The 17,551-nt window shown below is 38.0% G+C and overlaps 1 protein-coding gene across 1 annotated transcript; it reads right to left on the reverse strand.

Annotated features, from left to right (window-relative positions):
* Positions 1–16,392: 16,392 nt before the first annotated feature.
* Positions 16,393–17,328, reverse strand: LOC133248818 (olfactory receptor 8S1-like). The gene has a single exon (XM_061419123.1). The coding sequence runs from the start codon at positions 17,326–17,328 to the stop codon at positions 16,393–16,395; it is 936 nt and encodes a 311-aa protein (XP_061275107.1).
* Positions 17,329–17,551: the final 223 nt, after the last annotated feature.

The raw sequence follows: 17,551 nt of genomic DNA on the forward strand, positions 1-17,551 counted from the left end.
AGGTGTATAGCAAAGTGATTCAGTTATATGTATACATGTATCTTTTTTTTTAACCACATCATGTTAGGTGACATATCCTTCACCTGTCATAATTACAATTTTTTGGTTGGTCTTATGGTGAGACTATTCAAGATTTATTCTCTTAGCACTTTTCAATATATGGTAGAGTGTTATTAAGTACAGTCACTATGCTGCATATTAGATTCCCAAAACTTATTCATCTTAGAGCTGGAAGTTTAGTTTTAGATTATTTCCATATCTTGGCTACTGTGAATAATGCTGCAATAAACATGAGAGTGCGTGTATTTTTGATATCTTATTTTCATTTCTTTTAGGTATATACCCAGAAGTGGAATTTCTGGATCATATGGTAATTATGTTTTTAATTTTTTGAGGTACCTCCATACTGTTTTCCATAATGGGTGAACCAATTTACATTCCCACCAATAGTGCACAAGTGTTCCCTTTTCTCCAACATTTATTATTTGTCATCTTTTAAATGATAACCATTCTGATAAGCATGAGGGGATATCTCATTGTGGTTTTGATTTTCATTTCCTTGATGATTAATGATGTTGAACATTGGTCATTTGGATGTCTTCTTTGGGAAAAGTGTCTATTCAAGTCCTTGGCCCACTTTAAAATGGATTTGTTTGATTTCTGTTATTGAGTTGTGTGAGTTATTTGTATATTTTGAATGTTAACATCTTATCAAATATATGGTTTACAGGTATTTTTTCCTATTACTTTGGTTGCCTCCTTATTTTTTTTTTTTTTTTTGTTTCTTTGGCTGAGCAAATGTTTTAGTTTGATGTAGTTCCACTTATTGATATTTGCTAGTCGTTTGCGCTTTTGGTGTTATGTCAGCAAAATCATTGCCAAGACCAGTGTCAAGGAGCTTTTTTCATATGTTCTCTTCTATGAGTTTTATGGTTTCAGGTTTTATAAATTTTATGATCTTTATAAAGATTTTTTCAAATCTTTAATCCATTTTGAGTTTATTTTTTATGTATGGTGTAAGATCCAGTTTCATTCCTTTTCATGTGGCTGTCCAGTTTTCCCAGTTGAAGAGACTATCCTTTTCATACTATATATTCTTGTCTTCTTTGTTGTAAATTGATAGACTTCATATGTGTGGGTTTATTTCTATGCTCTCTATTCAGTGCCATTAATCTCTGTATTCTTGTTTTTATGCCAATATCATACTGTTTTGATTACTATTGCTTTGTAATATAGTTTATAATCAGGAATGTGATGCCTTTGGCTTTGTTCTTCTTTCTCAAGATAGCTTTAGCTATGCAGGATCTTTTATGGTTCCATACAAATTTTAGCACTTTTTTCTTCTGTTTCTGTGAAAAATGCCATTGACATTGTAATAGAGGTTAAAATCAATATAGATATAGATTGTGTTGGGTACTATGAACACTTCAACAATATTAATTTTTCATGATTATGGACTATCTTTCCATTCATTTTTGTCTTCATTTTCTTTCATCAATGTCTTATAGCTTTCATTGTACAGTTTGTTTTCAGCCTCTTGGTTAAAGTTATTCTTAGGTGTTTTATTCTTTTTCATGTAATTGTAAATGGGATTGTTTTCTTAATTTCTTTTTCTGCTAGTTTATTATACATGTACAGAGATGCTATACATTTTTTATATATTGATTTCGTGTCCTACAAGTTTATGGAATTCGTTTATGTGTCCTAACAGTTTTTTTGTGGAGTTTTAGGGTTTTCTATATAAAATATCATATCATCTACAGATAGAGGTAGTTTTGTTTCTTTTGTTCAATTTGGATAACCTTTATTTATTTATATATCTAGTTAGTATTTAGCAAAATTTATTTGTTGTTGCCTGGTTGCTCTGGCTAGGAGTTTCAACACTATTTTGAATAAAATTGATGAGAGTGAGTATCCTTGCCTTGTTCCTGAATTTAGAGGAAAACTTTCAGTTTTTCACCATTAAGTATGATGTCAGCTGTGGCTCGCCATATATGGCCTTTTTATGTTGAGGCATTTTCCCTGTATATCAACTTTGCTGAGAGTTTTTTTTTTAAATCATAAGTGGATGTTAAATTTTATCAAATTATTTTTATGCATCTATGAGATGATCATATGATTTTTATTCTTCAATTTGTTAGTGTGGTGGTATATTACATTTATTGATTTGTGGATGTTGAATTATCCTTGCATCTCTGGAATAAATCCCACTTGATTATGGTGTGGGCTTCCCTGGTAGCTCAGCTGGTAAAGAATCTGCCTGCAATGCGGGAGACCTGAGTACCTTCCCTAGGGGGAAGATCCCCTGGAGAAGGGAAATGCTACCATCTTTAGTATTCTGGCCTGGAGAATTCCATGGATTGTATAGCCTATGGGGGTCACAAGAGTCAGACATGACTGAGTAATTTTCACTTAGCACTTTCCATAAAATATTAGAATTAGCTTGCTGAGTTTTGTAAAAATTATTGGTGAGATTTCTTGTGGAATTAAGTTAAATCTATTGTTCAACCCAGGGAGGACTGACATTTTTACTTTATTGAAAGTTCTAACTTAAATATAAAGCTGGCTGAGGCTTAGTCTCAGCTCTCCAACTCTAAAAAAGCTTTTTAGATTCTTATTTCTTCTTGAGTCACTTTTGGTTAAATGCATTTTAATGGGAGTTTAGTTATCTAAGTTTTCAAATTTATTGACATATGTCGTTTATATTATCCTCTCAATATGTTTGATATTTGTAGTAGGTTATTTAAGTATACTGTTTAATTCTTAAGATTGTTTCTTTGGTGCTTCTCTCTTTTTTCTTGAGTAAACTAGACAGAAGTTTATCTACTTTATGTTTCCAAAGAACCAATCTTGCTTTTTATTTTATTGAGAAGTAATTGACATAACATTATATTAGCTTCAGGTGTACAGCAGTGATCTGGTATTTGTATATATTGCAAAATTATCACCATAGTAAATCTAGTTAATATCCATCACCACACATAGAGCTACAATTTTTCTTGTGATAAGAACTTTTAAGATCTACTGTCTTTGACTTTCAAGTATACAATATAGTATTATTAACAATAGTTACCATGCTGTACATTACATCCCCAGGACTTTTTTATTTTATAACTGGAAGTTTCTACCTTTTGACCCTCAGGTCTTCACCTACTTCACCCACCCCTTACCTCCTTACCTCTGGTAACCACCAGTCTGTTCTCTGTGTCTATGAGTGTGTTGTTTATTTTTTTTAATTTGACATATAACATATAAATTTAAGGTATAGAACATGTTAATTTGGTGTATTTATTATCATAATAGTGTAATTTTAATGATTATTAGCACCTCTATTATGTTACATAAATATTATTTCTATTTTAGTGGTCAGTATAATTAGTTAAGTTCTAGTCTCTTAGGAAGTATAATGATTATAATACAATGTTGTTGTTCATATTCATTCTACTATGCTTTAGATCTCTTGGATTTATTTACTACTATTTGAAAGTTTGTACCGTTAAACAACATTTGTCCTATCCCCCTACCTCCCATTTCTTGTAACCATCATTTTACTCTCTGATTTTAAGAGTGGCTTTTATAGATTTCATATACAAGTGACATTACACAGTATTTGTTATTTTCTGTTTGACTTATCTCACTTAGCATAAGGTGCTCAAGATCCATCCTTAGTTTTGAAAATGGCAGGCAGGTTGTCCTTTTTCTCATGGATGAATAATATTCCCTTTTATACATACACACAGATACACACACACATATAACATCTTCTTTATCCATTTATCTGTTGATGGACACTTAGATTATTTCCATTTCTTGGCTATTCTTAATAATGCTGCAGTAAACATAGGATTGTATATATCTCTTCATAGTCTACTTTCATTTCCTTTAAGCTTATACACAGAAGTGATATTGCTGAATCAAATGGTAGTTCTATTTTTGGCTTTTTGAGGAGCTTTCATATTGTTTTCCACAACATAAATACCCATTTGATAATCTCTACCATTAATGGCATCAGGCACCCTTTGCAAGACTTAGTAAGAGAGCAGACCTATGATACAACTGTTAGTTATCACTGCTCCTTCCTTGGTTATATAAAAAATTGAGGGCTTAAACCAATGGGAAGGGGTTTTTTGGCCATATTGAGAGTTTAGTGTTCATGGTGGGACACCATTTCCTTTTCTTTTTGTGGGGAAGGAAGGGTTACTTTCTTTTTGTAGAATCCAAATGAATGGGGTCCTAAGAGCAGCACTTACAATAAACAGAGGATGGATGTCTGCAAGCAGAAGAGGAAGATATTATTTCTTTTCTGGACTTCTGCTTTAGCAGTAGACTTTCTGATCTTTCTCCTATGCCTTTTAGGATTAGAAAGAGAACTGGAAAAGCTGACAGGGTGGAAGGTAGGATGGTAGAAAAACAGCAGGCTGTTTAATTCCTATTTGGTATGGCAAGGGTATGTGAATTTCTGGGGAGAAGTCAATTGGTCATCTTGGTAGAGACCTGGTTTGGACACACCCAGGTGGCACTAGTGGTAAAGAACCTGCCTGTCAATGCAGAAGACATAAGAGATGCAGGTTAGGAAGATTCCTTGGAGAAGAAAATGGCAACCCACTCCAGTGTTCTTGCCAGAGAGTCCCTGTAGTTGGCAGGCTACACAGTCCATAGAGTTGCAAAGAATTAGACATGACTCAAGTGACTTAGCACCCATTTGTCACATTCAAGGAGGTTGTTAGGTTTCTCTGCAAATAGAGCAGAGAGGGTGCTGCTGGGATTGGAGAAGAGGCGGGATATAAGAGTGTAAACAGGAGTCAAGCCTCCTAGGTCAGGGAACTGTGCAGTGAAAAGAATCAGCAAGATCTTCTGAAGAATTCCCATATGCCTCCTCCAGAGTCAATGCCTGTATGACTGCTACCCTAAGGTCATTGTTTGGGTTTGGGTTGCTCATTGCTAATGAGTAGACAAGTGATGATCAACAGTGAGAAAATAACAGGGCTAATTATAAAAGTCACTGCTTTTTCCCCCCTCTGTTTATTTATTTATTTATTTATTTTTGTCTCTAAAACTGGAGGAAATGTGTCTTAAAGGGGTGATAGAGGGGATATCTCTGGGGCATATTAGGTCTCTTAAAATAGTGAGATCTCAGCTCATACATACATTTGGAGAAAGAGTTGTTGTTCAGTCACTCAGTCATGTCCAACTCTTTGCAACCTCATGAACAGCAGCATGCCAGGTTTCCCTGTCCTTCACCATCTCCCGGAGTTTGTTCAAACTCATGTCCATTGGGTTGGTGATACCATCCAACCATCTTGTCCACTGTTGTCCTCATCTCTTCTCATGCCTTCAATCTTTCCCAGCATCAGGGTCTTTTCCAATGAGTTGGCTTTTCCCATCAGGTGGCCAAAGTACTGAAGCTTCAGCTTCAGCATCAGTCCTTTCAATGAGTATTCAGGATTGATTTCCTTTAGGATTGACTCATTTGATCTCCTTGTAGTCCAAAGGACTCTCAAGAACATTCTCCAACACCACAGTTCAAAGACATCTATTTTTCAATGCTCAGTCTTCTTTATGGTCTAGCTCTTACATCCATACATGACTACTGGAAAAACCATAGTTTGACTATACAGAACTTTGTTGGCAAAGTACTATCTAGGTTTGTCATAGCTTTTCTTCCAAGGAGCAAGTGTCTTTTAATATCATGGCTGCAGTCACCATCCACAGTGATTTTGGAGCCCAAGAAAATAATGTCTTTCACTGATTCCATTGCTTCCCCATCTGTTTGCCATGAAGTTATGGGACCAGATGCCGTGAAATATTTTTTTGAATGTTGAGTTTTAAGCCATTTTGGTTCACTTTTCTCTTTCACCTTCATCAAGAGGCTCTTTAGTTCTTCTTCACTTTATGCCTTAAGGGTGGTATCATCTGCATATCTGAGGTTATTGATATTTCTCCCAGAAACCTTGTGCTTCATCCAGCTTGGCATGTCACATCATGTACTCTGCATGTAAGTTAAATAAGCAGGGTGACAATATACAACCTTGGTGTACTCCTTTCCTAATTTGGAACCAGTCCATTGTTCCATGTCTAGTTATAACTGTTGCTTCCTAACTTGCATACAGATTTCTCAGGAGGCAGGTCAGGTGGTCTGGTATTCTAATCTTTTGAAGAATTTTCCACAACTTGTTGTGATCCACACGGTCAAAGGCTTTGGCATAGTCAGTGAAGAAGAAGTAGATGTTTCTCTGGAATTCTCTTGCTTTTTCTATGATCTGATGGATGTTGGAAAACTGATCTCTGGTTCCTCTGTCTTTTCTAAATCCAGCTTGTACATCTGGAAGTTCTCAGTTTGCTTGGTTCATGTACTGTTGAAGCCTAGCTTGAAGGATTTTGAGTATTACCTTGGTAGAATGTGAAATGAGTGCAATTGTGTGGTAGTTTGAACATTCTTTGGGATTGCCTGAATGAAAATTAACCTTTTCCAGTCCTGTGGCTGCTGCTGAGTTTTCTAAATTTACTGGCATATTGAGTACAGCAGTTTCACAGGATCATCATTTAGGATTTGAAATAGCTCAGCTGGAATTCCATCACCTTTACTAGCTTTGTTTGTAGTAATGCTTCCTAAGGCCCACGTAACTTCACACTCTAGCATGTCTGGCTCTAAGTGAGTGACCTCACTATCATACTTATCCCTGTCATTAAGACCTTTTTTGTATAGTTCTTTTGTGTATTCTTGCCACCTCTTCTTAATCTCTTCTGCTTCTGTTAGGTCCTTGCTATTTCTGTCTTTTATTGTGCCCTTCCTTGCATGAAATGTTCCCTTGGTATCTCTAATTTTCTTGAAGAAATCTAGTCTTTCCCATTCTACCATTCTATTGTTTTCCTCTATTTCTTCGCATTGTTCACTTAAGAAGGCTTTCTTATCTCTCCTTGCTATTCTTTGGAACTCTGCATTCAAATGGGTATATCTTTCCCTTTCTCATTTGCCTTTCACTTCTATTCTTTTCTTGGCTATTGTAAGGCCTCCTCATTTTGCCTTTTTGCATTTCTTTTTCTTTGGGATGATATTGGTCACTGCCTCCTGTACAGTGTTACAAGCCTCTGTCTATAGTTCTTCAGGCTGTCTGTTTACAGATCTAATCCCTTGAATCTATTTGTCACCTCCGCTGTATAATCATAAGGGATTTGATTTAGATCATACCCGAATGGCCTAGTGGTTTCCCCTACTTTCTTCAATTTAAGCCTGAAGTTTGCAATAAGGAGTTCATGATCCGAGCCATAGTCAGCTCCTGGTCTTGTTTTTGCTTACTGAATAGAACTTCTCCATCTTCGGCTGCAAAGAATATAATCAGTTAATTTCAGTTAATTTCTGGTGATGTCCATATGTAGAGCTGTCTCTTGTGTTGTTGGAATAGGGTGTTTGCTATGATCAGTGTGTTCTCTTCATAAAACTCTCTTAGCTTTTGCCCTGCTTCATTTTATACTCTAAAGCCAGACTTGCCTATTACTTCAGGTATCTCTTGAATTCCTATTTTTGCATCCCAATCCCCTATGATATAAAGGACATCTTTTTTTTTTTTTTTGGTTAGTTCTAGAAGGTCTTGTAAGTCTTCACAGAACCGTTCAACCTTAGCTTCTTCAGCATTACTGGCTGGGGCATAGACTTGGATGACCGTGATACTTTCTTATTATAACTTCAAAAAACTAGAAATAACAGATGTGTTGTTACTTAGTACATGATTCAGTATACATGTTTCACTTGTGGAAAAATAAAGTTAAGTGGAACTTTAAAGTGTTTTAATCTATTGACCATATCCATAACTATAATAATTCTCATTATTGCTATACAGAAAATAGCACTGGATGATTGCAAGTTATCATGACTTTAAAACGCAATGTATTTCAAGTAAAATCATAAGTAGCATATAAAAGTGCTCATAAAATACAAAGTTGCTGTGTCATAGAACACGTATTTTATATTTCATAAATTCTTGCTAAAATAATGAGAAAGGAAGACTAAAAACCCTTGCATTCTCCAAGTGGACGAACTAGAGAAAACCAGTGCTTTAAAGAAGTTGAGATGCTGGAGAGGCTAAATTTTCTTGTGTTATCTTGAATGTGCAACATTCCCCCTCAAATTCCAACTCTCATGTAATAGAAAAGCAGAGTTCTTGGCATCACCCAAGTCACTCACATGACAGTCACTCTGAGCAGAACATAGCACTTTTTTTATCTGCAAGGCTTCCCATTCAAAGCACCAACCCCTCCATAGGCCCTAAGATGATAACTTTTCTTTCCCTGAAATTCAACATTTTTGGTGAAATCTTATGTTTTTCATTGCCTTTCTATTCATTTAATTCCAAAAAATAATTCAGTACACATACAACTTTACTAGTCACTAGTGAAGTCACTCAGTCGTGTCTGACTCTTTGTGACCCCATGGACTGTAGCCTACCAGGCTCCTCTGTCCATGGGATTTTCCAGGCAAGAGTACTGGAGTGGATTGCCATTTCCTTCTCCAGGGGATCTTCTCGACCCAGGGATCAAACCGGGTCTCCCGCATTGTAGACAGATGCTTTACCGTCTGAGCCAACTTTACTCAGTATCAGTGAAATGATAGAGAAATAAATTATGATTAAGTACAACTTTTGGCCAAGATAACTATATTTCCATTGATATGCCTTTGAGCAGGATTGAATCTGAACTGTCTTCTCCCATCCTGACCCCACCCTCAAAGTATCTTCATGCGTCTTTCTTATGCTTTTCTGTGGCATCTTTCAGCATCTAAAACAGAGGACCGCTAGAAGCTTTTAGTGTTAACTCACCAGATATCCTGAAGCCTATAGTTCTTTCTTAATTTATCATCTCTTATTAAAAATTTTTATTTATTTCTTATTTTTTACTTAAAAATTGCTTTGTTGAAGTACAGTTGCTTTACAATGTTGTGTTAGTTTCTACTGTACTCCAAAGTGAATCAGCTATACTATACATATACACATATCTTTTCTTTTTTGGATTTCCTTCCCATTAGGTCATCATAGAGCATTGAGTAGAGTTTCCTGTGCTGTACAGTGTGTTCTCATTACCTATTTTATACATAGCAGGTTCGTGACATTGTACAGGAAGCAGGGATCAAGACCATCCCCAAGGAAAAGAAATGCAAAAAGGCAAAATGATTGTCTAAGGAGGCCTTACAAATATCTGTGAAAAGAAGAGAACCGAAAAGGGCAAAGGAGAAAAGGAAAGATATACCCGTTTGAATGCAGAGTACTGAAGAATAATGAAGAGAGAATAGAAAGCCTTTCTCAGTGATCAATGCAAAGAAATAGATGCAAACAATAGAATGGGAAAGACTAGAGATCTCGTCAAGATAATTACAGATACCAAGGGAACATTTCATGCAAAGATGGGCTCAATAAAGAACAGAAATAGTGTGGACCTAACAGAAGCAGAGGATATTAAGAAGAGGTGGCAAAAATACACAGAAGAACTATACAAAAAATATCTTCACAACCCAGATAATCACAATGGTGTGATCACTGACCTAGAACCAGACATCCTGGAATGTGAAGTCAAGTGGGCCTTAGGAAGCATCACTATGAACAAAGCTAGTGGAGGTGATGGAATTCCAGTTGAGCTATTTCAAATTCTAAAAGTGCTGCACTCAATATGCCAGCAAATCTGGAAAACTCAGCAGTGGCCACAGGACTTGAAAAGGTCAGTTTTCATTCCAGTCTCAAAGAAAGGCAATGCCAAAGCATGCTCAAACTACCACACAATTGTACTCATCTCACATGCTAGTAAAGAAGTGCTCAAAATTCTCCAAGCCAGGCTTCAGCAGTATGTGAACCATGAACGTTCAGATGTTCAAGCTGGATTTAGAAAAGGCAGAGGAACCAGAGATCAAATTGCAAACATCCACTGGATCATGGAAAAAGCAAGAGAGTTCCAGAAAAGCATCTACTTCTGCTTTATTGACTATGCCAAAGCTTTGACTGTGTGGATCACAATGAACTGTGGAAAATTCTGAAAGAGATGGTAATACCAGACTACCTGACCTGCCTCCTGAGAAATCTGTTTGCAGGTCAGGAAGCAACAGTTAGAACTGGACATGGAACAGCAGACTGTTTCCAAATCGGGAAAGGAGTAAATCAAGGCTGTATATTGTCACCCTGCTTATTTAACTTCTATGCAGAGTACATAATGAGAAAAGGTGGGCTGGATGAAGCACAAGCTGGAATCAAGATTGCTGGGAGAAATGTCAATAACCTCCCGTATCAGTAATATGCAGGTGACACCACCCTCATGGCAGAAAGTGAAGAAACACTAAAGAGCCTCTTGATGAAAGTGAAAGAGGAGCGAGAAAAGGCTGGCTTAAAACTCAACATTCAGAAAACTAACATCATGGCATCTAGTCCCATCATTTCATGGCAAATCAATGGGGAAACAGTGAGAGACTTTATTTTTGGGGGCTCCAAAATCACTGCAGATGGTCACTACAGCCATGAAATTAAAAGATGCTTGCTGTTTGGAAGAAAAGTTATGACCAACCTAGACAGCATATTAAAAAGCAGAGGCATTACTTTGCCAGCAAAGGTCCGTCTAGTCAAAGCTATGGTGTTTCCAGTAGTCATATATGGAGGTGAGAGTTGGACTATAAAGAAAGCTGAGAGCCAAAGAATTGATGCTTTTGAACACTGGTGTTGGAGAAAACTCTTGTGAGTCTCTTGGACTGCAAGGAGATCCAACCAGTCAATCCTAACAGATATCAGTCCTGAATATTCATTGGAAGGACTGATACTGAAGCTGAAACTCCAATACTTTGGCCACCTGATGTGAAGAACTGGCTCATTTGAAAAGCCCCTTATGCTGGGAAAGATTGAAGGTGGGAGGTGAAGGGGACGACAGAGGATGAGATGGTTGAATGGCATCCCCAACTCAATGGACAGGAGTTTGAGTGAACTCTGGGAGTTGGTGATGGACAGGGTGGCCTGGCGTGCTGGAGTCCATAGGGTCACAAAGAGTTGGACACAACTAAGTGACTGAACTGAACTGAAGTGATTTTAGATATTCATTTCATATTTAGCAATACTGTTTTTTAAATGTTGTATAATTTGTAACCTACAAAGGTGAATTACAAACTCTCTAACTCAGATTTTAAATGCTAGTGTGTAATGAAAAAGGAAATCATGTGTGCAAGATATAGGAGATATATATATAGATTCAAATATAAGATGTGTTACCTTCAAGTGACACTACTGTAATATTCTGTGGCTCATATTCATTTTGTAAGTAATCCCATTTTTGCCTGTAACTAAAGTGATTTCAACACTTGCCTTTAAAAACTCTGGATGCTTGTCAGAGAAATCTCAGTAAAATGAAAAGCAGATAATGGTTCTTACCTTTTAGTTACAGAAAAGCAAATACTATTCTATGTGAAATGTGTCATTGTAAGGCTGCAGAACTTGAGACATGGCTGCTCTGATGTATGAATGTAACCTTTAATCTCCAAAGGCAATAATTTCAATAGACTGTCTTATTTCATGGTATGTTGCCTTGGAAATAAAATTTAGAGTGACATTCTGCTTCTGAAAGTTAAGAGGTTTTGATATTCATTCCTTAAGGCAGAATAGGATAATTGGAATCCCCTTTCTTCTGTCACTTGCTGTAGTTGAGAACAAAATTCATGAATATGCTGGATTTACTACTCAGAGAGTTTTAGTCTTGTCTTATTTAAATTGAGCAGTATCAAGAACTCTAACCGTGTTAATAACCTTGGACCCAACTATTTGGACTCTGAGAAATAAGAGAGAGAAATAAGCATGAGAGAAAAGTTCATGCTCGAAATTGGTTAATGCAGTATTGTTTACCACAGCAAAACTCTGCCCTAGATACAATTTGCAGCAACATGAGAAATAAAGAAGTTGGTATTGTGGTAAAAGGCTGAAAATATGTCTAATATAGTGGAATTTTTACATTAGATTTTGGGGGGTATACTTAACGATGCGCATGTGCATGCTCAGTCGTGTCTGACTGTTTTGCAACCCTATGGACTGTAGCCTGTCAGTCTCCTCTGTCCATGGAATTTTCCAGGCAAGAATACTGGAATGGGTTGCCATTTCCTACTCCAGGAGATCTTCCTGACCCAGGGATCAAATCCATTTCTCCTGCATTGGCAGGTGGATTCTTTACCACTGCACCACCTGGAAAGCCCATACTTAATGACACTGGATAATAATTGAAAGTTAGGTTTTTGAAAATTGAAAGTAATGGGAAATGTTTATGATATCATTCCTGGTATAATGATAGTGTTAATAATAAATATATCAAAGAATGCCTACAAAAACTTTTTTCTGTAGAACACATTTAGAAGGATAGAAGTAAAATTATTTCTGTGTTACAGTTTTAGTTAGGTAGTTGATCTATTTTAATATTTTATTATTTAAATATTTACACAGAAAATGTCAATTAGTGTTAATTGAGTTCAGTTCAGTTCAGTTCAGTCGCTCAGTCATGTCCGACTCTTTGCGACCCCATGAATCGCAGCATGGCCAGGCCTCCCTGTCCATCACCAACTCCTGGAGTTCACTCAAACTCATGTCCATCGAGTCAGTGATGCCATCCAGCCATCTCATCCTCTATCGTCCCCTTCTCCTCCTGCTCCCAATCCCTCCCAGCTAGTGTTAATTAATAAAATATAATTCAATAATCATTTATAGTTTGAGTAAAAAATAAAGTGTATCAAATTTTAAATGCTTTAAAACATCCATGACATATTTTTATTCTTACTCTAAATTAGTGGGAAAAATTTAGCAAAGATATAGCAACAAAAATTGAGTAGGCATTTTGTTTCATATAAAGTGAAATGTTAAAAATAGCAAAACATAAGGATCTTCAAAAAGATTTAGTGAATCACAAGTGAATATTACATGTTTGATGAAACTTGTTAAAATACGCCAATACAAGTAAGATAAATAGGCCAAAGTCCCCCCAAAGAAGCAAAACAGGGACATAGATTGAAAGTGAAACAAAATCTTAAAAGTGGGCTGAAACATATTTACCTTGTGTGAAAATCTAAAGTTTGTATAAAAAGTGTTTTGCCAAAAGAATTGATAACTGGCAAAATGGCTTTTAGGCAAGTACTTTTAGGTGAAAAGTCGAAGGACTCCTGCAGAATTTGTTACTGAGTCTGAGCTCACACTCCTTGCCACATGACTGGCCAATAAATTGAGAGATGAATTGCTGAGACAAGGAATAACAACTTTATTTGGAAGGCCAGCAGACCAAGAAGATGGTGGGCTTGTGTCCCAAGAACCATCTTCCCTGAGTTATTAAAAGAATTCAGCCTTCATTTATACCACAAAGGGAGGGAGTCAAGTCAAATATTTCCTTGTTCCAGTCAGCTTCCTGAGCGAATGTGTTAATTTCTTCTTCCCTGCAGTCATTCGCAGGTGGGTCTGGTCAGGATATTTCCTGTAAGCTAAACAAAGGTATTTTAGCTTAATGCTCATCATTACCTGGGAGGCAGGGTTCCTAGAGATGGATCATTATGTATATTAACTTGTAATGGAATACAAAGTTTCTTCTGTGTTACAAAGGTAAATTGAGGGTCTTGGGTGGGCACAGAGACACAAAGTGGGAGACATGGAGAAAGAGAAAGACTAAAAGGATTCCTGATGCTCTTAAGCCCTCCCACCCTAATTTGAAAGAAGTTACCACAGGCTTTGTGTAGGCGCATATTTCTGTATTTTGCTTCATTGTAAAGTCCAGAACAAAAGTTTTTCTTCATTATCAGTCCCAAGCATTGATGCAATGAATTTCTTAGATCCATGCTTATTCTAGGACAGACAGAAGTTTTGCTTTTGACGGTTGTTTAATCATCTCCCTCTCTAGACTGATTCCTTCTCTGATGTTTTTTTAGCACTATTTGCTCTTATTGATGGAGAAGGCAATGGCACCCCACTCCAGTACACTTGCCTGGAAAATCCCATAGATGGAGGAGCCTGATGGGCTGCAGTCCATGGGGTCGCTAGGAGTCAGACACGACTGAGTGCCTTCACTTTCTCTTTTCACTTTCATGCATTGGAGAAGGAAATGGCAACCCACTCCAGTGTTCTTGCCTGGAGAATCCCAGGGACGGGGGAGCCTGGTGTGCTGCCATCTCTGGGGTCACACAGAGTCGGACATGACTGAAGTGACTTAGCATAGCATAGCATAGCTCTTATTGAACCCTTTCCCTGTCCACATCTCTCATCATTCCTTCTCTCCACATCAGTACAACTTTAATCCCTTTTGTGCTATATTTCTGTAGTATGTTTGTATGTGTGTGTGTGTGTGTGTGTGTGTGCCAAATTTCATGCCCTCGTAGGTAAGGACTGTGTATGTCTCCCTTACTGTACGTAGTACTTTGGGAACTTATGCAAAGGAAGTCTACTTTGGGGATGGTGATCAAAATGATATAGGTGGTGGTCTTTTGTGGTAATACTCCTCAATAGTCCATAAAAACAATCAGAGTGGTGGAGATGCACCATTTAAATGGCTGCAACATGTCTCCTTGTGAAGTTGGGTAGGTAGTCAGTTGTCTAGGGTGTATAAAGTGAAAGTGAAAGTGAAGTCGCTCAGTCGTGTCCGACCCTCAGCGACCCCACAGACTGCAGCCTTCCAGGCTCCTCCGGTCCGTGGGATTTTCCAGGCAAGAGTACTGGAGTGGAGTGCCATTGCCTTCACTTGGGAGCAAAATAACTAGTAGTAGGACATGTATATCAAAATCATTATTGGCATAAACAAATTATTCTCCATACTTATTGTGCTGACATACTTATTGCCCAATCTCCTTATCATATGTTCTCAGACTTTAACATTTTTGCCAGTCTGATAAGTATGAAGTGGCATTTTATTTCACATTTTTCCATTTCCTTCTGAAGTTGGCCATCTATGTTTATATTACTGGCTTATAATATTTGCATTTCTCCTTCAGTGAATTGTCCTTATATATATTTAAATATATCTTTTTCCAATTCAAAAAAAAAGAAGTATCATATTTATAAATGTACTAGTGTGAAAGGAAGAATTCTAAAGATAGCCCCTCAAAGTTCTCATTCTCTGGTTATCAAACACTAATTTAGAAACTGCTGCAAAGGGATTTTGTAGATGTAATTAAAGTCCCAGAATAGTTGATCTTAAAATATGAGAAAACTAAAATACAAGATTATACAGGTGGTCCCAATCTCATCCCAGGAGCCCCTTTGAAGCAGAGTATTATCTCCGGGTGTAGAAGAGAGGAAAGGAGAGCAGTTCATCACATAAGTACTCCATATATGCTGGCTGTTTTGAAAATGGGGATTGCCACGTAAGAAGTGAAGAGACTTCTGAAATTGAAAGCAATCCTCATCCCACAGGCAGCGAGGATTTGGCGACCTCAAACCTACAGTTTCAAGGAACTGAATTCTGCCAAATATCTAAATGAAGTTAGAAGCATATTCTTCCTTGGAGCTTCTAGGTAAGAGCCCAGCCCTGCCAACACCTTGATTTCAGCCTTGTAAGATGATAAACAGAGAACCCAGTGGAATCCATTGACATTTTTGACCTAGAGAACTGTACAGTATTAATGGGTATAATTTTAATTTGATAAAGTTTTGATAATTTATTATGGCTGCAATAGAGAACAAGTATACCTTCCCTGGTGGCTCGGTGGTAAAGAATCTGCCTGCAGTTCAGGTGACAAAGGAGACTGGGGTTTGAAACTTGGGTCTGGGAAGATGCTTTGGAGGAGGAAATGGCAACCCACTCCAGTATTCTTGCCTGGAAAGTCCCACGGACAGAGGAACCTGGTGGGCTATACTCCATAGGGTTGCAGAGAATGGGACATGACTGAATGAGCCTGCACCGAGCATACCTGGCAAATTGCAACTCCCATCTGTTGATCATATTTATCTACTTATGCCTGTCTCTGGAGGCACTACCCCATAATGGGCTTGTGCTCCACCCCATAAAGCCCAAGTCTATGTTTTTCCTTTTTTCAGAGGTTCAGGATTTTTTATTCCTAGGAAAAAACTTCACCCCAGACACATCAATTCAAACACAAAATTGAGAACAAAAAATATTTCAGGGTTTATCCTAATTTGAATGATTTTCAAAAATGTGACTCATAAAGGGACTTGTCATTAACTAAATCTAGGAAACAGGTTTTTCTCAGACATATGTTCTGTCTTTGAGTAGGATTGATTCTGAGCCATGTCAAGGAAAGTAACTCCTATACTTTACCTTGATAATTTTAAGAAGGGAGAATCAGCAATGCACAGTGCTACATGTGACAATAGGAAATCAGGAACTTCTTAATGTTAATCTTTAGATTTCTTGCTGCAGTTCTCTTCTGCACTCCCTTCATGGTCTATCTCTTCCATGCTATCTGAGACATTGTAAATATTTTAGAATCGTTCTTCTCAGAGCTGCTTTCACCTCTTTGTTCTTCAAGCTGTAGATGAGAGGATTCACCAGGGGGGTGATTACACTGTACTGTATGGAGAGGATCAACTCCAGAGGCGAACCTGAGGTTGGCATGAGATAACGAAGAATGGCTGAGCCATAGAACAGGATCACTGCAGTGAGGTGGGAGGAGCAGGTGGAGAAGGCCTTGCTTCTGCCTGTGGTGGAGCTAATGCTCAGGATGGTGGAGACAATGCGGGTGTAAGAGAAGAAGATCAGGAGGCAGGTCCCAATGGCATGCAGGAGGGCAGAGGAGAGCAGCATTGCGGCATTGGTGGAGATATCAGAGCAGGAGAGGGTGAAGAGGGAAGGCAACTCACAGGAGTAGTGGTGGATGGTTTGAACCTCGCAGAAGTCCAAATCCAAAGCCAGGAGAATGTTGATGAGTGCATCCAGAAAGGCCACGACCCAGGAGCCCCACACCAACCTCACACACAGCTGTTTCCTCATCACCTGTCTGTAGAGCAGAGGGTGGCAGATGGCAGCATAGCGGTCATAGGCCATCACTGAGAGCAGGCAAGCCTCAATCCCGGTGGTGGCAAACACAAAGAAGACCTGAGCCATGCATCCCTCTACTGAGATGACTTTCCTCTGAGACAGGAGGTTCTCAAGCATCTTGGGTACAGTGACTGAAGAATAGAAGAGGTCTTGGAAGGAGAGATGGCTCAAGAAGAAGTACATGGGTGTATGGAGGGTAGAATCTGTATGGGTCACAAGTATTATCAGCAGGTTCCCCAGAAGAGTCAGAAGGTAAATCATCAGAAATAGGACAAAGAGCAGAGCCTGGATGTGGGTGTCGGCAGACAGCCCGAGGAGGATGAACTCCTTAATGCTGCTGTGATTCCCTGTGGCCATTTATGGTCACTGTTCTTTAGAGAAAAATTAGGAACAGGACTGAAATTTCTTCTTTCTACAGCAGTTTCCAGAAGGCATTGTTCTGTTCTCTTTCCTTACGGAGTCGATCCTTGAACAGCATGGGTATGAATCATGGCAGTCCATTTATATTTTTAAATATAGTACTTACATTTTCATTTTACAGATCTTTAACTAAGTATGAAGAAAAGATTTATGTTAGATT

This window comes from Bos javanicus, chromosome 5, assembly GCF_032452875.1.
Source record: "Bos javanicus breed banteng chromosome 5, ARS-OSU_banteng_1.0, whole genome shotgun sequence".
In the NCBI taxonomy this organism is placed as follows: domain Eukaryota; kingdom Metazoa; phylum Chordata; class Mammalia; order Artiodactyla; family Bovidae; genus Bos; species Bos javanicus.

Excerpts from the sequence above, each read along its gene's own strand:
- LOC133248818 (XM_061419123.1), bottom strand. The coding sequence starts at position 17,328 with ATGGCCACAGGGAATCACAGCAGCATTAAGGAGTTCATCCTCCTCGGG.